The 21,214-nt window shown below is 45.4% G+C and overlaps 1 protein-coding gene across 5 annotated transcripts in view; it reads left to right on the top strand.

The window, feature by feature from the left end:
* Window positions 1-21,214, top strand: part of EVC (EvC ciliary complex subunit 1) — a 97,601-nt gene that overhangs the window by 13,393 nt on the left and 62,994 nt on the right. For all 5 annotated transcript variants that reach the window (XM_050792090.1, XM_050792093.1, XM_050792094.1 and 2 more), the window contains 3 exons: window positions 3,396-3,479; window positions 5,537-5,769; window positions 7,445-7,529. In XM_050792090.1, coding sequence (XP_050648047.1) covers window positions 3,396-3,479; window positions 5,537-5,769; window positions 7,445-7,529 — 402 coding nt within the window. The remainder of the gene's footprint in view (window positions 1-3,395; window positions 3,480-5,536; window positions 5,770-7,444; window positions 7,530-21,214) is intronic.

Below are 21,214 nucleotides of genomic sequence, written 5' to 3' on the forward strand. Positions count from 1 at the left end.
GCAGGAGAATGGCGTGAACCCAGGAGGCGGAGGTTGCAGTGATCCCAGATTGTGCCACTGCACTGCAGCCTGGGCGATGGAGTCTCAAAAAAAAAAAACAAACAAAACATTTGATTCCCACGTGAAGAATGAATTGGAAGGTGTTAACCTCTGATCCTCAGTTCGCAGCACCATAAGGTGGGCGTGATAATAATAGTCCCCACCTTCCCAAGCTGACTCATGTGTGTAATTAAATGGGCAACCATGCATAAGGTGGCTGGACACGGTAGACCCTCAATACATGGATGAGGAGCTGGTTAGGTAGTGATTGCAGCCCTTCAGGGTAAATATGCTGGAGGCATAGGCCAGGGCCATGGATTACAGAGAGATTTAGGAGGTTAAGTTGATGGGATTGATTGGTGGTTGGTTGGATGTGGGGACTTGGGATATGGGAGTGTGCGGTGCCTCAGTATCTGATGTAGGTTCCTGAACACGGTGAAGCCAAGCCCAGGGACCTTCTCTACGAACCCCCACTTCCTTTTAAACTTCATGGCACTTACTCTTGCTGTTATTCGCATCATGTTGACAGAGCCAGCTTGGCATCGGCTAAAGAGGGCGGACCTGGGGCTGCAAAGCTGAGTTCAGATCCTGGTTCTAGCGATGATTAGCTGTGTGGCCTTGGGCATGTGGCTTCACCTCTCTGTGACTCATTTTCTCTGTCTGGAAGTGGAGACAGTGACCTCTGTGGCAGGGTCCTTGGAAGCTTAGGGAGGTAGCGTATGTTGGTGGTCTTCCCTGTTAGTTTTTTTTTTTTACTTCTTAAAACCTTTTCTTCAACTTTTATTTTAAGTTCTGGGGTACATGTGCAGGATGTGCATGTTTGTTACATAGGTAAACCTATGGTACATGTGCCATAGTGGTTTGCTGCACAGATCATCCCATCACCTAGGTGTTAAGCCCAGTATCCATTAGCTATTCTTCCTGATGCTCTCCCTCTCCTCACCCCCTCACAGGCCCCAGTGTGTGTTGTTCCCCTGACCCAGTGTGTCTATGTGTTCTCACTGTCCAGCTTCTACTTATAAGTGAGAACATGCGGTGTTTGATTTTCTGTTCCTGTGTTAGTTTGCTGAGGACAATGGCTTCCAGCTCCATCTATGCCCCTGCAAAGGACATGATCTTGTTCCTTTTTATGACTGCATAGTATTCCATAGTGTATATGTACCACATTTTCTTTACCCAGTCTATCATGGATGGGCTTTTGGGCTGATTCCATGTCTTTGCTATTGTGAATAGTGCTGCAATAAACATACGCGTGCATGTATCTTTGTAATAGAATGATTTCTATTCCTTTGGATAGATACCCAGTAATGGGATTGCTGGGACAAATGGCATTTCTGCTTCTGGGTCTTTGAGGAATCGCCATTCTGTCTTCCACAATGGTTGAACTAATTTACACTCCCACCAACAGTGTAAAAGTTTTCTTTTTTTCCGCAGCCTCACCAGCATCTGTTGTTTCTTGACTTTTTAATAATCGCCATTCTGACTGGCATGAGATGGTATCTCATTGTGGTTTTGATTTATATTTCTCTAATGATCAGCCATGTTGAGCTTTTTTTCATATGTTTGTCAGCCGCATGAATGTTTTCTTTTGAGAAGTGTCTGTTCATATTCTTTGCCCACTTTTTAATGGGGTTGTTTTATTCTTGTAAACTTGTTTAAGTTCCTTATAGACTCTGGATATTAGACCCTTGTCAGATGGATAGATTGCAAAAATGTTTTCCACTTCTGTAGATTATCTTTCACTCTGATGATAGTTTCTTTTGCTGTGCAGAAGCTCTTTAATTCGATCGCATTTGTCAGTTTTTGCTTTTGTTGCGATTGCTTTTGGTGCTTTTGTCATGAAATCTTTGCCTGTGCCTGTGTCCTGAATGGTATTGCCTAGATTTTCTTGTAGGGTTTTTATAGTTTTGGGTTTTACATTTAAGTCTTTAATCCATCTTGAATTAATTTTGTATAAGGTATAATGAAGGGTCTTCCCCCATTCTTGTCACCCAAGTCTTTTTGTGAGTTGTAAGGTACAGAGAAATGACAAGAACAGGAGCCCCTGGTGTGGAGTGTCCCTCTCGTGTTGCTCACAGGGCGTCACGATGCAGCTCTTCCTGGAGACCTATCTAGGTCACAGTTCTGGCTCAGTGGAGGCTGTGTCAACACCCCAAATTAGGAGCAAGTGATCAATCCTTCTGTGTTTCCCACAATAGGGTGTCTTATTCCAAGGTGAACTTTGTGATTGAAAATCGGTCATTGGTGATGGAGCTCACTCTTCAAGATGTGGTTGAGAAGCACTGGAATTGACGTAGATGTAGTTTTCTTCCATTGGTGTGTTCAGAATTGCCCAGTAGAGATTTCTCATGGTCTGCAGTGCCAGGCTCCAGGCTTGCCTGTCTGCTTATCTTCGTTCACTATCTGGTTGTTTCCAAAGCATTGAGTCAGCACTGACTTTACAAAGTGCAGGGCTGGGGTGGGGATGACCCAACAGGAGAGAGATGCAGAGGATGTGGGGATATAGGGCAGGCCATGGATAAGTCCATCCAGCTTCTTATTAATGAGTCAGGAGAGGTGATTGCTGAGCAGGATTTGACAGTGGTTTTTGTGCTACTATGCACAGTGGCCCACTGATGAGTTGCTTCTCTATTCTAGTGACTTAGCAGGGTGCTTCGTGTATGTGGTTCTTGAGGGCAAATACTCTGCTGGTTTACTATCTGGCAAGACTGAGGTTCAGAGAAGTTAGAAGACTTGCCCAACCACTTCCTTTTGTTTAAGGGTCTAATCCCAACTCTTGTGTGAATATGACTGCATGTGCTTATACCCCTGGCAATGCTAAAATTATTTTGTATGTTTGCTTTTTCTAATTCCTTAGGAGACTCTCTTGTTAATTATTCTCAAGTTATTCAAATCTTTATTTCTTCCAAAGCTGAAGAATTGTAATTAAATGAACATTGTGCCATTCTCTTTTGATAGCATTTGTCTGTTCGTCCGTCTGTCCATATACCCATCTATTTTTTTATCCACCCATCTATCTCTCTACCTTTTCATTCACCGATCCGTCTGTCTGTCCATCCTTCCATCCAACCACCCATCTATTCTTCTGTCTACCTATCCATCCATCCACCCATCTATCCATCTGCCCACCCACCCATTCATTCATGCATCTATCCATCTATCCATCCATCTGTTTGTCCACCCATCCATTCATTTTCCTTCTGGCAAGGAAGAGCTAACATGAATCTAAATATACCTATCATCGTCCCTTTCTGAGGCTGCTATTACAAATGGGATGTGGCATTTTGGAAAAACTTGACAACTTACCCTTCGTTTTACAGAAAGTTTCCCACACCATTTGTGTCTTTCTCTCCCAGGAATGTGAGCCGCCTTCCAACAGCAATATCACAGCATTCGCCCTGAAGGCCAAAGTCATCTACCCCATCAATCAGAAGTTCCGGGTGAGAGTCCTGAGCGCCATCGTAGAAAGCCAGTTACTTCGTCATGTGCCAGAGATTGGGAGGAAAGTGGGGGGATTCACTGTGCGATGTTTAGTCCTGTTTGAGGGTTTTATGGCAAGTTGTTTTAATAGGGATAGTTTTGAGGCTTTGTAATGGAGCAAAACTTAGGGTTAATCTGTCTTACAGCAGTGTTATCAGGAACAGGACATGCCCATGGTAACCACGGTAAGGAAGTTTCATGGTTCCTCGTATCCCCAGGGACACGAGGTGACAGCACAGTAGGACAGCTCCCTCTCTGCCTTTTTAACACTAATACAAACACTGATACCGACTCAGTTCTGAGCGCTAATCCTCATTCACAGAGCCCTGGACTAATGCCAGCAACTGGCACTTACTGAACACTTACGTGCACTGGGCCAGTGTCGTGCTCAGTATTTGTCATGCATTAGGCAGTTCAACTTGGTGTTATGCCTATCAGGTAAATAATATTGTCTCCACTTTACACATAAGGAAACTGAGGCCCAGAGTGGCTAGTGACCTGAGGTCATGTGACAGGAAGTGGCAGAGCCTGAGTCAGACCCCAACACTTGGCTATGGTTACACCTTCCATGGCGCTTCCAGGAGTCCTCAGCCTGGGAGGTGCTTTGTGCAAAAAAGTTTCCTAGTGAAATAAGTTTGGGCTTGCCTTCTCGGTGGTCAGGATGACGAGCTCTGGAGTCACAGCGACTCAGTCCTAACCCCATCTCAGCCATTCACTGTGTGGTGCTTCCTGACTTCTCCTGCCTCAGTCTCTTTATCTGTGAAATGGGGATGTTGGTGCTCCTGCCTTGCCCAGTTGTTTTGTGTTACACAGGATAACATACATAAGAGCTCAGAACAGCACACAACATCTAAGCACTCAGAACATGTTAGGATCTTTCAATTATTATTTGCTTTTGAAGACAGCCAAAGCCTGTTGAAGGTTCTGAGAATTCCTGCACCAAAGGAATATGTCACCTTGTTTAACACAGGCTTTCCCGAACTAATTTTTCCATGGAACCTTTGTGGTGAGCAGTAACTGGCTCATGGAACTATTCCCTGGAACCCACATTGGGAACCACGTCCTTCACATGGTTGAAGGGTGGGACGGGTGGTGGATAAAGGGCATTTCTGCATCCTCTGGGTAGGCCCTGCATGGGCCCTGGGGATCACGCTGTGGTCAGCAGAGCGTCAGCCCCACGCTGGAGGCCCTCACTGCCTGGGTGGATCAGAATACACTGAGAATGCAGGACAGTACGTGATGAAATAGGCAAGAGGCAGACGCCCAGGGACCTGTGGAGCCTGTACGGCGTCCGAAATCCATACCTGGAGGGAGGGACACTTCCACCCAGCAAACAACAAATGGGGGGTGTTTCAGGCAGGGGGACCAAAGTCTGGAAAGGCCCAGAATTATGAAGTGACCGGGAGTGTATAAGCCAGAGCCACTTCAGTGTGGCTTGGGCCGCCAGAGGTGGAGGCTGACATTTGCTGGGCCCTCTAGCCGTGCCAGGCCCCAGGCTGTGACCCCCTGTGGGCCTGGTGTGCATGGTGCTCCAGCTTCTTGATTAGGAGCGTGGAGCCCGTTGGTGGGCAGGGGACAGGAGGGTGACTCCTGCTCTGTGCAGGCAAAGCACAGGTGGTTGGCAGGATTCATGGAGGGAGCAGGCCAGGGGGTCGGACAGCAGCGAGAGAACTGGGTCAGGGCAAGCACTGGCTGTGGAGGAAGTCAGAGTTGGCAGCTGGGAGGAGGGTGCAGCTGGGTGTCCGGGGAACAGATCCAGGTTGGCAGTTTAGGAGGAGCCTGCTGCAGAGGGGCTGACCTCATGAGGACAAGTGAACTGTGATTCGGGCCTTTGGGATGTGGGTGTGGCAGAACCTGGGATGGAAGCTCTGTGGTATCTGCTGGCACCCTGGCCAGTCTCCTCCAGCCAGGCCTTCCTGTGAGCGGCTAGCATGAGTCACTGGTAGAATTATGAATACTAGATCAAATCCCTGAGGCATCACATAGAATGAGTGTGACTTTCCTACTGTCACCCCAGCCTCTGGCCGATGGCTCCTCCAACCCGTCTCTGCATGAAAACTTAAAGCAGGCTGTTTTGCCGCACCAGCCGGTAGAGGCCTCCCCTTCCAGCAGCCTGGGGAGCCTGAGCCAGGGTGAGAAGGACGACTGCAGCTCCTCATCCAGCGTCCACTCGGCCACCAGCGATGACAGGTTTCTCAGCCGCACCTTCCTCCGGGTGAACGCCTTCCCCGAGGTGCTGGCTTGTGAGAGGTAAGGAGAGGGGGCGATGGAGGATGAGGCTTCCGGTCCTCTTGGAGTGGGCCAGGGAGTCACACCATTGTCAGAGGAGGAAACAGAGGCCCGGAGAGGTTCAGTGACTCTGCCAGGGACACACAGTGACCCAGCGTCACCGTCGGAGCCCCAGATGCATTTGTCACTTCCTGTGCTGTGTTGCCCAACACTGGAGTTATGGAGTCAGGCCTGATCCCCGGGGAGAGATGACAAGGAGGCCTCATTTAATCACTGGCATGCCCTTAGCTGCTGGTGAAGTTGATTAAGTGGGCAGAGTGCTAATCACTTTACAGGGATTGATGATCTCATGAGGATTTTGCCCAGTGAGGGGGAGCCTGGGACAGGTTCAGCAATCAATAAGTATTAATCAGTGAACGAATGAATTTCTTTTAATACCCCTGTGAAGTTTGTACTGTCATTTCCCCCAGTCCACAAAGAATAAAGGGAAACGCAGAGAGGTTGCGTGACTTGCTGGTCACACAGCGGTTAGTGACGGAGCCAGGTTTGATCCAGCCCAGAACAGGGCTCTGCACATGGTAGGGGCTCGAGAAACTCAGGCTGGCAGGTTCACACACCAGGCCTCAGGCCTCTCTCTGCTCCACAATTCTGTGAATCCAAGGTGTGGGATGAGCCAGGGCACGGCCTCTGCTCAGGGCTGCTGCAAAAAGACTGGGCTCAGCGCCTTGAGCCTGAAAGTGGCCCAGGCAGAAGGGACTTCATTGAAGAGGGGCCTTCTCGGATTGGCCAGGCCTGGCTTAGAATGGCTTTCTTTCAGCATTTGGACTTAGAGGATTTGAAATGGTTTGGGTGGGAGAGTCATCATTTAAAATGTATTTGCCTGAAGGGAAAAAAGGTCAAAGACTTTTACACTCTGCCGTGTATCTGCCCCCGCTGACCCTCTGATGGTCACTTGATTTCTCTGATTCTCTCTTCCCTGAGTCAGTTTCTGCATCTGTAAAATGGGCATGAGTATGTCTCCGCTAAGGCACTGAGGAAAGATGACATATGATGATAGACATGAAAATGCTTGAGGTTGGGCACCGTGGCTCACGCCTGTAATCCCAACATTTGGGAGGCCAAGGTGGGTGGATTGCTTGAGCTCAGGAGTTCAAGAACAGCCTAGGCAACATAGTGAGACCCCCTCTCTAAAATAAAATACAAAAATCAATGGGGTATGGTGGCACACGCCTGTAGTCCTGGCTACTCAGGAGGCTGAGGAGGGAGGATTGCTTGAGCCCAGGAGGTGGAGGCTGCAGTGAGCTGTGATTGTACCGCTGCACTCCAGCCTGGGAGACAGAGCAAAACCCTGTTTCTGAAAAGATAAGTAAATAAAATGTTTTTTAGAAAATACTCAAAGGAGGAAACGTCATTTTTATTTCTCTCCCTTCTCTCTCTCCTTTGGTTTTCTCTTGGAAGCCCCAGGCAGCTATGTCTCTGACACCAGCTGTTCTCTTCCGGCCGTTAGTGGGTTTCAAATAGCTCATTAGATCCCTTCTTATAAACCTGGAGTAAGTGTAAGGACCTCAGTGTGCTGCAGAATGAGAGTCTGAGGCAGGGTGTGCTGTGGCTTGCACTGATTAGGGACATGCCAATATCCTGACTCATCATTTCTGATACCCTGAAAGTCTTTTCCGATTCTCATTTTATTTTGCAGCGTAGACATCGACCTATGTATCTACAGCCTTCACTTAAAAGACCTGCTGCATTTGGACACAGCACTGAGGCAGGAAAAGCACATGGTAGGTGGAGATGTTCGCATTCCCTCCTTTTCACGGGGACAGGAGCTGGGCACAGGGCCTCTGGGTGCAGTGAGTCCCAGGTACCCTTGAGAGGCAGATGTCAGTGGAAACGGAGCCGCTGCGAGGTGGGGAAGGCAGCGCTGTCAGGCATCCAGACACACAATGGAAAAGCACTTCATGCCTGTTGGTGGGGCATGGCCTTGACTTTAACCAGAGCTGTAGGGGCCTCAGCAGAAAGATGCGTGCCTCCTCCCGGGGTACCACCTCCTGCTGCAGATAGAGATAAGAGATATTTAAAAGAGAATAATATTTTTAAAGGAATGATAATTATGATAAGAATATTTATGAACATGAATTTTCTTGAGTCTTGCTATGTGCTAGGTCCCAGGAGTATCACCCTTAAACCTCAGCACAACCCAGAGGGGCGGGTGTCATTATCATGTCCACTCTGCAGGTGAGAAAACTGTGGCACAGGGTAGATGACTTACCCAAAGTGATAAAGCTGCAGGGGTGGCGCTGAGATGAGACGTTCAGTACCTTTTTGTGGGGCCACGTGTTCTCTTGACTGAATGAACGAGAACTCAGAACTGTGGATGTGGGGAAAACAACATTAGTCTCTGCCAGGTGCACCTGGCCTCTTATTGCATCAACTGTAGACCTGAGCTATGGGAAACCAGAGAGACGAGTCCCAGTGTAGCTGCAGAACCCTGGTGGGTGTATTCAGGCATCAAGACAACAGCGGTTAAAAATAAGTGTTATTTCTCCATAAGGCACATTCTCTGAATTACTGATTGAGGGATGAGACCCTACAGAGAGAAGGCAGATGAGAGAAAGGGGACAGCTAGGAACAGAGGTGGACAGACACACAGATATGTCTACAGGGCACTCTTACAAACTGGAGAAGGGCAAGAATGTCACATTGGAGGCGAGGTGTGGTGGCTCACGACTGTAATCTCAGGCTTTGGGAGGCTGAGGTGGGAGGATTGCTTAAGCCCAGGAATTTGAGAACAGCCTGGGCAACATGGCAAAACCATATCTCTGCCAAAAACACAAACAAACAAACACTTAGCCTGCTGCAGTGGTGCATGCCTGTAGTCCCAACTACTCAGGAGGCTGAGGTGAGAGGAATACTTGAGTCCAGGAGATGGAGGCTGCAGTGAACTGTGATCACACCTCTGCACTCTGACCTGGGTGACACAGCGAGATCCTGTCTCAAAAAACAAAAACAGAACAAGAATAGCACACTGGGGATGTGCCTGAAAGAAACTTGGGCTCTGTGTAAGCAGGACTGACTGGCCTCATAAACGGGTGCCAATGTTTGAAACCGTAAATATGCTAGAATTCAAGAAATAGAGCATGGCCCTTCATCCCCTCTACCCCCAGCCCCATGGAGGTCCCTGGATGGGGGCCACCAGGCAGCCTGTGTCTGCAGCCTGCCTCAGTGAGCTACACCCGGCCCTGGCTGTTTTCTCCAAGGCTCCATGCTCCCTGGGAGGACCAGTTGTTTCTGGGCTCAGAGCCTGTCCAGTTGGCGAGCAGAGTAGTCCTGGCCAGCCTCGCCCCACAGCCAGCGAGTGACCACAGGGAGCAGCCTGCAGTCCTGGAGGGAGTGTTCACCATCACTCACCATCCAGCACAGGGGCCCGGCCTCTGCACACTGCCAGGCACGGTGTCAGACACCAGGGGCGGCCTCTGCCTTTGTGGAGCCCACTCTCTGGGGCAGTGGGGAGGGCGGTAAACAGAGGTCACAAAATAAACAGTGGCAGGCAGCATAACAAAGGCCTGTGACAAAGCACCATGTGAATGTGAAGGGGGCACCTGAGGGAGTGTAGAGCTGGGGAGATGGTCAGGCTTCCCTGCGGGGAGTCTCATGGGCGGAAACCCAGGGAGGTTCCAGGAACACTGGATTAAGGGAGAGAGACCTGGGCTCTAGTCCACCCTTTGACAACTAGGAGCTGTTTGGGTAAGTTGCTTCACCTCTCTGGGCCACTTTAGGAAAGGCTTAAAGAAAACATCCTTTCAACTATTGCTATATGGAGTTACTGGGAAGTCAAGCTCTCCCACTTTGAGAGGGTTCTGTGGGTAGAACCCTGGGCTCCATGTCACAGCTGTGTGACTGGCATGGTCACAGCAGCGATTATTCTGCATGTACACTCTGGTAGGCTCGGTGCTTTAAATCTTCTTTAAAGGTTTACATGCCACTTCACTAACAAGGAACCTGAGGCTCAGAGAGGTTAAGTCACTTGCCCAAGGTCACACAGCTGGTGATGGCAGAATCAGACCTGGACAAGGTCTGAGTGCAAGGCCCCTGCATGCCCAGGTGTAGTCCTGCACCCTGCACGTCAAAGGTGCTCAGGAGAAATGTGTTGCACGTGTGATTGGCACCGCCCTGGGAGAGCTGCTTCCCAGCACAGTCTTTCCTGCTGTGAGGAGCACAACTCTATTGTTGAGTGCCGGGACTGTAAGAACCTGAGGAGCCGCTGGGAGCTGTGCTGCCTGGAGACCTAAAGCTCTATATCCCTGGGAGAGATGAGCTGGGGTTCAGAAATTATTCAGACCACATGAGGCCCTCATGCATCCCAGAAACTTGGAGCTCCCTGGCTGGCCCTGAGGAGGAAGAAACTGGCTCTGGGTTTGTCCAAGAGGCAGGAGAAGCTGGAGTGTAACCTCTATAAAAAGAGTGGCCAGGATGAGAACAGATTGGGGGGCACCAGCACTAGGGGGTTCTCATGGTGCTGGAATATTACTTTGATTGTGGCTGCATTTATGTGAATCTATACATGGGGTAAAATTGCATAGAACACACACATACACACGCACACACATGCACACACGTAAATGTGCATAAAGATGGGTGAAAACTGAATAAGGCCTGTAGACAGCGGTATTCAACCAGTGGCAGTTTCCCAGTTTTGATACTGCACCATGGTGACATCAGAACCACTCCTGGGGGAGGAGCACACGGCACTTGGTGCAGACACACCTGGCGTTATTGCATTTCACTTAATTGTGCTTCAGAGATGCTGCAAATTTTTTTTTTCTTTTTTTTTTTACAAATTGAAGGTTTTTGGCAACTCTGCATCCAGCAAGTCTATTGGCTCCATTTTTCCAACAGCACATGCTCACTTCATGTCTTTGTGTGACATTTTGTAATTCTTGCAATATTTCAAACTTTTTCATGATTATTGTATGTGTTATGGTGATCTGTGATCAGTGACCTTTGACGTTATGATCGTAATTGTTTGAGGACACCACAAACTGCATCTGTATGAGACAACGAACTTAATAAATGTTCTGTGTGTTCTGACTGCTCCACCAACTGGCTATTCCCTCTCCTTGGGCCTCCCTATTCCCTGAGACACATTAATATTGAAATTAGGCCAGTTAGTAACGCTGCAGTGGCCTCTAGGTGTTTGAGTGAAAGAGAGTTGCATGTCTCTCACTTTTAAGTCAAAAGCTAGAAATTATGAAGCATAGTGAGGAAGGTAGCTCAAAGCTGAGATGGGCTGAGAGCTGGGCTGCTTATACCACATAGCCGAGTTGTGAATGCAAAGAAAAAGTTCTTGAAGGAAATTGAAAGTGCCGCTCCAGTGAACGCACGAATGATAAGGAAGCAAAACAGCCTTATTGCTGATATGGAGAAAGTCTGAGTGGTCTGCATAGAAGATCAAACCAGACACAACATCCCTTTAAGCCAAAGCCTAATCCAGAGCAAGACCCTAACTCTCTTCAATTCTATGAATGCTGAGAGAGGTGAGGAAGCTGCAGAAGAAAAATTTGAAGCCAGCAGAGCATGAGGTTTAAAGAAAGAAGCTGTCTCCAGAACAAATAAAAGTGCAAGGTGAAGCAGCAGCAAGTGCTGATGGAGAAGCTTCAGCAAGTTACCCAGAAGATCTAGTGAAGATCATTGAGGAAGGTGGCTGCCCTAAATAACAGATTTTCAACATGTATGAAATAGCACAATGTGGTCATGGAAGAAGATGCCATCTAAGACTTTCATAGCTAAAGAGGAGAAGTCAGCACCTGGCTTCAAAGCTTCAAAGAACGGGCTGACGCTCTTGTTAGGGGCTAATTCAGGAGATGACTTTAAGTTGAAGCCAGTGCTCATGCACCACTCTGAAAATCCTAGGGCCCTTAAGGGTTATGCTAAGTCTACTCTGCCTGTGCTCTATAAATGGGGCAACAAAGCCTGGATCACAACACAGCTGTTTATAGCATGATTTAAGCCTACTGTTGACACCTACTGCCCAGAGAACAAAATTCTCTTCAAAATGTTACTGGTCATTTTCAAAACCCCTGGCCACCCAAGAGCGCTGATGAAGATGTACAAGGAAGTTAATGTCATTTTCATGCCTGCTAACAACATTCATTCTGAGCCCATTGATCAAAGAGTCATTTCAACTTTCAAGTCTTATTATTTAAGAAATACGTTTCTTAAGGCTGTGACTGCCATAGATGGTGATTCCTCTGAAGGATTTGAACAGTATAAATTGAAAACCTTCTAGAAAGGATTCACCATTCTAGATACCATTGAGAATATTCATGATTCATAGGAGGAGGTCAAAATATCAACATGAACAAGAGTTTGGAAGAGGTTGATTTCAATCCTCATGAATGACTTTGAGGGGATTCAAGACTTCAGTGGAGGAAGTCTTTGCAAATGTGGAAATAGCAAGAAAACTAGGATTAGAAGTGGAGCCTGAAGATGGGACTGAGCTGCTGCAATCTCATGATGAAACATGAATGGATGAGGAGCTGCTTCTGATTGATGAGCAACAAAAGTGAGGTTTCTAGAGAAGGAATCTGCTTCTGGTGAAGATGCTGTGAACGTTGTTGACATGACAATGGATTTAGCATATTATATAAACTTATTTGGTAAAGCAGCTGCAGGGTTTGAGAGGATTGACTCCAAGTTTTAAAGTTCTACTGTGGGCAAATTGCTATCGAATAGCATGGCATGCTGCAGAGAAATCTTTTGTGAAAGGAAGAGTCAGTTGATGTGGCCAACTTCAGAGTTGTCTTATTTTAAGAAACTGCCACAGCCACCCTAACCTTCAGCAGCCACTACCCTCATAAGTCAGCAGTCATCAGCATTGAGACAAGACCCTCCACCAGCTAAAAGATTACAACTTTTTTTTTTTTTTTTTTTTTTTTTTTTGAGATGGAGACCTCAGCTCACTGCAACCTCTGCCTCCTGGGTTCAAGCGATTCTGCCATCTCAGCCTCCTGAGCAGCTGGCACTACAGGCCTGCGCCACCACACCCAGCCAATTTTTGCATTTTTAGTAGAGACGGGGTTTTACCATGTTGGCCAGCATGGGTCTCGATCTCTTGACCTCGTGATCTGCCTGCCTCCACCTCCCAAAGTCCTGGGATTACAGGTATGAGCCACCACACCCAGCCCAACAACTTTTTTTAAATAATCATCTTAGGCTTAGATGATCATTAGCATTTTTTAGGAGGAAGGTATTTTTAAAATTAAGGTATGTACATTTTTTAGACATACTGCTATTGTACTCTTAGACTACAGTATAGTGTAAACATAGCTTTTATATGCACTGGAAAACCCAAAAATGTGTGTGACTTGCTTTATTGTGATATTCACCTTACTGAGGTGGCCTGAAATCAACCCTACAATATCTCCATGGTATGCTTGTATTATTTTTGTACCTTCATTTGAGTCTGTAACTATGTCAGAGTTGGCACTATGGAAAGGGAGAGGATGAGGGCTGTAAACATTACTGATTCATTTGGGGTCAGGAAGAAAGTAGATTCGAAACTAACATCTTGCAAAAATAATGTTATTATATCTTACACTATATCAATCTTCAGTGGGTAGAAAGCCACTTTCTTCTTAGAGCTCATTGTCATTGGCAAATACAGTGAAGGTTGGTGGGCAGAGTTCTGGGTTCGAATCTCAACTCTATCGCGTGTGGCTGTGTGGCAGGAGGCAAGTGGCCCCTGCAAGTTGCTGGGCATTTTCTCATCCGCAAAATGGGGAAGATGGTACCAACCTCCCCGCATGCCATGGAGATCAAGTGATAGTATATATAATACGTACATTAGGCTGGCACAGAAGAGTGATTAACAAGCCTTAACCCATTAAAAGAAGGATCAAAAACTGTGGCCCTTGAGCCAAATCTGGCCATGCCCCTTCTTTTCCATATTGCCTGTGCGCCTGTGTGGCATATGCCTCAACTGCAGAACTGAGTAGTTGCAAAAGAGATCATATGGCCTGCAAAGCCAAAAAAAATTTGCTGTGTCACCCTTTACTGAAAAAGCGTGCTAAACCCTGCATTTAAAAATGCCTTACCAGGCTGGGTGCAGTGGCTCATGCCTGTAATCCCAGCACTTTGGGAGGCAGAGGCAGGCAGGTTGCATGAGCTCAGGAGTTCGAGACCAGCCCAGGCAACACGGAGAAACCCCGTCTCAAAAAAAGAAAAAAAAAAAAAAAAAAAAAAAAAGCCTTACCAGTTCATAAAAGAAAAAGAAAATGCCTTACCATACAATTATATCTAAATGACCTTTGACAAAGAGGCAAAAGCACTTCAATGGAGGAATGATGAGCTTTTCAATAAATGGTACTGGAGTAATTGGACATCCATAAACAATAAAAACGACAAAAGAACCTCAACCTAAACTTCACACCTTATACAAAATTTAGCTCAAAAGGGATCACACACTTAAATGTAAACAATAAACTATAAATCTTTTAGAAAAAATATTGCCAGGCATGGTTGGTTCACACCTATAATCCCAGCACTTTGGGAGGCTGAGGTGGGTGGATCACTTGAGGTCAGGAGTTCAAGATCAGCCTGGCCAATGTGGTGAAACCCCATCTCTACTAAAAATACAGAAATTAGCCAGGTGTGGTGGCACATGCTTGTAATCCCAGCTACTCCGGAAGCTGAGGTGGGGGAATCGCTTGAACCCGGGAGGTGAAGATTGCAGTGAGCCAAGATTACACCACTGCACTCCAGCCTAGGCGACAGAGTGATACTCCATCTCAAAAAAAAAAAAAGGGGGGGCGGAGCAAGATGGCCGAATAGGAGCAGCTCCAGTCTCCAACTCCCAGCGCGAGCGACACAGAAGACCGGTGATTTCTGCATTTTCAACTGAGGTACTGGGTTCATCTCACTGGGGAGTGCCGGACGATCGGAGCTGGTCAGCTGCTGCAGCCCGACCAGCGAGAGCTGAAGCAGGGCGAGGCATTGCCTCACCTGGGAAGCGCAAAGGGGAAGGGAGTCCCTTTTCCTAGCCAGGGGAACTGAGACACACAACACCTGGAAAATCGGGTAACTCCCACCCCAATACTGCGCTTTAGGAAACAGGCACACCAGGAGATCATATCCCACACCTGGCCGGGAGGGTCCCACACCCACGGAGCCTCCCTGGTTGCTAGCACAGCAGTCTGTGATCTACCGGCAAGGCAGCAGCGAGGCTGGGGGAGGGGCGCCCGCCATTGCTGAGGCTTAAGTAGGTAAACAAAGCTGCTGGGAAGCTCAAACTGGGTGGAGCTCACAGCAGCTCAAGGAAACCTGCCTGTCTCTGTAGACTCCACCTCTGGGGACAGGGCACAGTAAACTAAGACACACAGACACCTCTGCACAGACGCAAACGACTCTGTCTGACAGCTTTGAAGAGAGCAGTGGATCTCCCAACACGGAGGTTGAGATCTGAGAAGGGACAGACTCCCTGCTCAAGCGGGTCCCTGACCCCTGAGTAGCCTAACTGGGAGACATCCCCCACTAGGGGCAGTCTGACACCCCACACCTCACAGGGAGGAGTACACCCCTGAGAGGAAGCTTCCAAAGCAAGAATCAGACAGGTACACTCGCTGTTCAGAAATATTCTATCTTCTGCAGCCTCTGCTGCTGATACCCAGGCAAACAGGGTCTGGAGTGGACCTCAAGCAATCTCCAACAGACCTACAGCTGAGGGTCCTGACTGTTAGAAGGAAAACTATCAAACAGGAAGGACACCTACACCAAAACCCCATCAGTACATCACCATCATCAAAGACCAGAGGCAGATAAAACCACAAAGATGGGGAAAAAGCAGGGCAGAAAAGCTGGAAATTCAAAAAATAAGAGCGCATCTCCCCCGGCAAAGGAGCGCAGCTCATCGCCAGCAACGGATCAAAGCTGGACAGAGAATGACTTTGACGAGATGAGAGAAGAAGGCTTCAGTCCATCAAATTTCTCAGAGCTAAAGGAGGAATTACGTACCCAGCGCAAAGAAACTAAAAATCTTGAAAAAAAAGTGGAAGAATTGATGGCTAGAGTAATTAATGCAGAGAAGGTCCTAAACGAAATGAAAGAGATGAAAACCATGACACGAGAAATACGTGACAAATGCACAAGCTTCAGTAACCGACTCGATCAACTGGAAGAAAGAGTATCAGCGATTGAGGATCAAATGAATGAAATGAAGCGAGAAGAGAAACCAAAAGAAAAAAGAAGAAAAAGAAATGAACAAAGCCTGCAAGAAGTATGGGATTATGTAAAAAGACCAAATCTACGTCTGATTGGGGTGCCTGAAAGTGAGGGGGAAAATGGAACCAAGTTGGAAAACACTCTTCAGGATATCATCCAGGAGAACTTCCCCAACCTAGTAGGGCAGGCCAACATTCAAATCCAGGAAATACAGAGAACGCCACAAAGATACTCCTCGAGAAGAGCAACTCCAAGACACATAATTGCCAGATTCACCAAAGTTGAAATGAAGGAAAAAATCTTAAGGGCAGCCAGAGAGAAAGGTCGGGTTACCCACAAAGGGAAGCCCATCAGACTAACAGCAGATCTCTCAGCAGAAACTCTACAAGCCAGAAGAGAGTGGGGGCCAATATTCAACATTCTTAAAGAAAAGAATTTTAAACCGAGAATATCATATCCAGCCAAACTAAGTTTCATAAGTGAAGGAGAAATAAAATCCTTTACAGATAAGCAAATGCTTAGAGATTTTGTCACCACTAGGCCTGCCTTACAAGAGACCCTGAAGGAAGCACTCAACATGGAAAGGAACAACCGGTACCAGCCATTGCAAAAACATGCCAAAATGTAAAGACCATTGAGGCTAGGAAGAAACTGCATCAACTAATGAGCAAAATAACCAGTTAATATCATAATGGCAGGATCAAGTTCACACATAACAATCTTAACGTTAAATGTAAATGGACTAAATGCTCCAATTAAAAGACACAGACTGGCAAACTGGATAAAGAGTCAAGACCCATCAGTCTGCTGTATTCAGGAGACCCATCTCACACGCAGAGACATACATAGGCTCAAAATAAAGGGATGGAGGAAGATTTACCAAGCAAATGGAGAACAAAAAAAAGCAGGGGTTGCAATACTAGTCTCTGATAAAACAGACTTTAAACCATCAAAGATCAAAAGAGACAAAGAAGGCCATTACATAATGGTAAAGGGATCAATTCAACAGGAAGAGCTAACTATCCTAAATATATATGCACCCAATACAGGAGCACCCAGATTCATAAAGCAAGTCCTTAGAGACTTACAAAGAGACTTAGACTCCCATACAATAATAATGGGAGACTTCAACACTCCACTGTCAACATTAGACAGATCAACGAGACAGAAAGTTAACAAGGATATCCAGGAATTGAACTCATCTCTGCAGCAAGCAGACCTAATAGACATCTATAGAACTCTCCACCCCAAATCTACAGAATATACATTCTTCTCAGCACCACATCATACTTACTCCAAAATTGACCACGTAATTGGAAGTAAAGCACTCCTCAGCAAATGTACAAGAGCAGAAATTATAACAAACTGTCTCTCAGACCACAGTGCAATCAAACTAGAACTCAGGACTAAGAAACTCACTCAAAACCGCTCAACTACATGGAAACTGAACAACCTGCTCCTGAATGACTACTGGGTACATAACGAAATGAAGGCAGAAATAAAGATGTTCTTTGAAACCAATGAGAACAAAGATACAACATACCAGAATCTCTGGGACACATTTAAAGCAGTGTGTAGAGGGAAATTTATAGCACTAAATGCCCACAAGAGAAAGCAGGAAAGATGTAAAATTGACACTCTAACATCGCAATTAAAAGAACTAGAGAAGCAAGAGCAAACACATTCGAAAGCTAGCAGAAGGCAAGAAATAACTAAGATCAGAGCAGAACTGAAGGAGATAGAGACACAAAAAAAACCCTCCAAAAAATCAATGAATCTAGGAGTTGGTTTTTTGAAAAGATCAACAAAATTGACAGACCACTAGCCAGACTAATAAAGAAGAAAAGAGAGAAGAATCAAATCGACGCAATTAAAAATGATCAAGGGGATATCACCACCGACCCCACAGAAATACAAACTACCATCAGAGAATACTATAAACACCTCTACGCAAATAAACTGGAAAATCTAGAAGAAATGGATAATTTCCTGGACACTTACACTCTTCCAAGACTAAACCAGGAAGAAGTTGAATCCCTGAATAGACCAATAGCAGGCTCTGAAATTGAGGCAACAATTAATAGCCTACCAACCAAAAAAAGTCCAGGACCAGATGGATTCACAGCTGAATTCTACCAGAGGTACAAGGAGGAGTTGGTACCATTCCTTCTGAAACTATTCCAAGCAATAGAAAAAGAGGGAATCCTCCCTAACTCATTTTATGAGGCCAACATCATCCTGATACCAAAGCCTGGCAGAGACACAACAAAAAAAGAGAATTTTAGACCAATATCCCTGATGAACATCGATGCAAAAATCCTCAATAAAATACTGGCAAACCGGATTCAGCAACACATCAAAAAGCTTATCCACCATGATCAAGTGGGCTTCATCCCTGGGATGCAAGGCTGGTTCAACATTCGCAAATCAATAAACATAATCCAGCATATAAACAGAACCAAAGACAAGAACCACATGATTATCTCAATTGATGCAGAAAAGGCTTTTGACAAAATTCAACAGCCCTTCATGCTAAAAACGCTCAATAAATTCGGTATTGATGGAACGTACCTCAAAATAATAAGAGCTATTTATGACAAACCCACAGCCAATATCATACTGAATGGGCAAAAACTGGAAAAATTCCCTTTGAAAACTGGCACAAGACAGGGATGCCCTCTCTCACCACTCCTATTCAACATAGTGTTGGAAGTTCTGGCTAGGGCAATCAGGCAAGAGAAAGAAATCAAGGGTATTCAGTTAGGAAAAGAAGAAGTTAAATTGTCCCTGTTTGCAGATGACATGATTGTATATTTAGAAAACCCCATTGTCTCAGCCCAAAATCTCCTTAAGGTGATAAGCAACTTCAGCAAAGTCTCAGGATACAAAATTAATGTGCAAAAATCACAAGCATTCTTATACACCAGTAACAGACAAACAGAGAGCCAAATCAGGAATGAACTTCCATTCACAATTGCTTCAAAGAGAATCAAATACCTAGGAATCCAACTTACAAGGGATGTAAAGGACCTCTTCAAGGAGAACTACAAACCACTGCTCAGTGAAATAAAAGAGGACACAAACAAATGGAAGAACATACCATGCTCATGGATAGGAAGAATCAATATCGTGAAAATGGCCATACTGCCCAAGGTTATTTATAGATTCAATGCCATCCCCATCAAGCTACCAATGAGTTTCTTCACAGAATTGGAAAAAACTGCTTTAAAGTTCATATGGAACCAAAAAAGAGCCCGCATCTCCAAGACAATCCTAAGTCAAAAGAACAAAGCTGGAGGCATCACGCTACCTGACTTCAAACTATACTACAAGGCTACAGTAACCAAAACAGCATGGTACTGGTACCAAAACAGAGATATAGACCAATGGAACAGAACAGAGTCCTCAGAAATAATACCACACATCTACAGCCATCTGATTTTTGACAAACCTGAGAGAAACAAGAAATGGGGAAAGGATTCCCTATTTAATAAATGGTGCTGGGAAAATTGGCTAGCCATAAGTAGAAAGCTGAAACTGGATCCTTTCCTTACTCCTTATACGAAAATTAATTCAAGATGGATTAGAGACTTAAATGTTAGACCTAATACCATAAAAATCCTAGAGGAAAACCTAGGTAGTACCATTCAGGACATAGGCATGGGCAAAGATTTCATGTCTAAAACACCAAAAGCAATGGCAGCAAAAGCCAAAATTGACAAATGGGATCTCATTAAACTAAAGAGCTTCTGCACAGCAAAAGACACTACCATCAGAGTGAACAGGCAACCTACAGAATGGGAAAAAATTTTTGCAATCTACTCATCTGACAAAGGGCTAATATCCAGAACCTACAAAGAACTCAAACAAATTTACAAGCAAAAAACAAACAACCCCATCAAAAAGTGGGCAAAGGACATGAACAGACATTTCTCAAAAGAAGACATTCATACAGCCAACAGACACATGAAAAAATGCTCATCATCACTGGCCATCAGAGAAATGCAAATCAAAACCACAATGAGATACCATCTCACACCAGTTAGAATGGCAATCATTAAAAAGTCAGGAAACAACAGGTGCTGGAGAGGATGTGGAGAAATAGGAACACTTTTACACTGTTGGTGGGATTGTAAACTAGTTCAACCATTATGGAAAACAGTATGGCGATTCCTCAAGGATCTAGAACTAGATGTACCATATGACCCAGCCATCCCATTACTGGGTATATACCCAAAGGATTGTAAATTATGCTGCTATAAAGACACATGCACACGTATGTTTATTGCAGCACTATTCACAATAGCAAAGACTTGGAATCAACCCAAATGTCCATCAGTGACAGAGTGGATTAAGAAAATGTGGCACATATACACCATGGAATACTATGCATAAAAAAGGATGAGTTTGAGTCCTTTGTAGGGACTTGGATGCAGCTGGAATCCATCATTCTTAGCAAACTATCGCAAGAACAGAAAACCAAACACCGCATGTTCTCACTCGTAGGTGGGAACTGAACAATGAGATCACTCGGACTCAGGAAGGGGAACATCACACACCGGGGCCTATCATGGGGAGGGGGGAGGGGGGAGGGATTGCATTGGGAGTTATACCTGATGTAAATGACGAGTTGATGGGTGCAGTACAGCAACATGGCACAAGTATACATATGTAACAAACCTGCACGTTATGCACATGTACCCTACAACTTAAAGTATAATAATAATAAATAAATTTAAAAAAAAAAAAAAGGAACGAGATAAAAAAAAAAAAAAAAAAAAAAAAAGAAAAAAAAAGAAAAAGAAAAAGAAAAAATGATGTAAGAGAAAATCTCCAGGATTTAGACCTAGGCAAAGAGTTTTCAGACTTGACACCAAAAGTATGACACACAAAAGGAAAAATTAACTGGAATTCATTAAAATTAAAAACTTTGCTTTGCAAAAGACCTCGTTAAGAAGATGAGAAGACAAGCTACAGAGTGAGAGAAAACGTTTGCAAAACAGATGTCCACCAAAGGACTAGTACCTAGACCAGATAAGGAAATTTCCAAACTCAGCTGAAGACAGGAAGCAATCCAGTTAGAAAATGGGAAGGACATAAACAGATACTTCACCAAAAAGGATATATAGGTGGTAAGTAAACACATTAAAAAGGTGTTCAATGTCATTAAGCCAGCATGAAAATCCAAGTTGAACTCACAATAAGATATCACTACACACTCATCAAAATGGCTAAAATAAAAAATAGTGAC

This window comes from Macaca thibetana, chromosome 5 (genome assembly GCF_024542745.1).
Source record: "Macaca thibetana thibetana isolate TM-01 chromosome 5, ASM2454274v1, whole genome shotgun sequence".
Lineage (NCBI taxonomy): Eukaryota > Metazoa > Chordata > Mammalia > Primates > Cercopithecidae > Macaca > Macaca thibetana.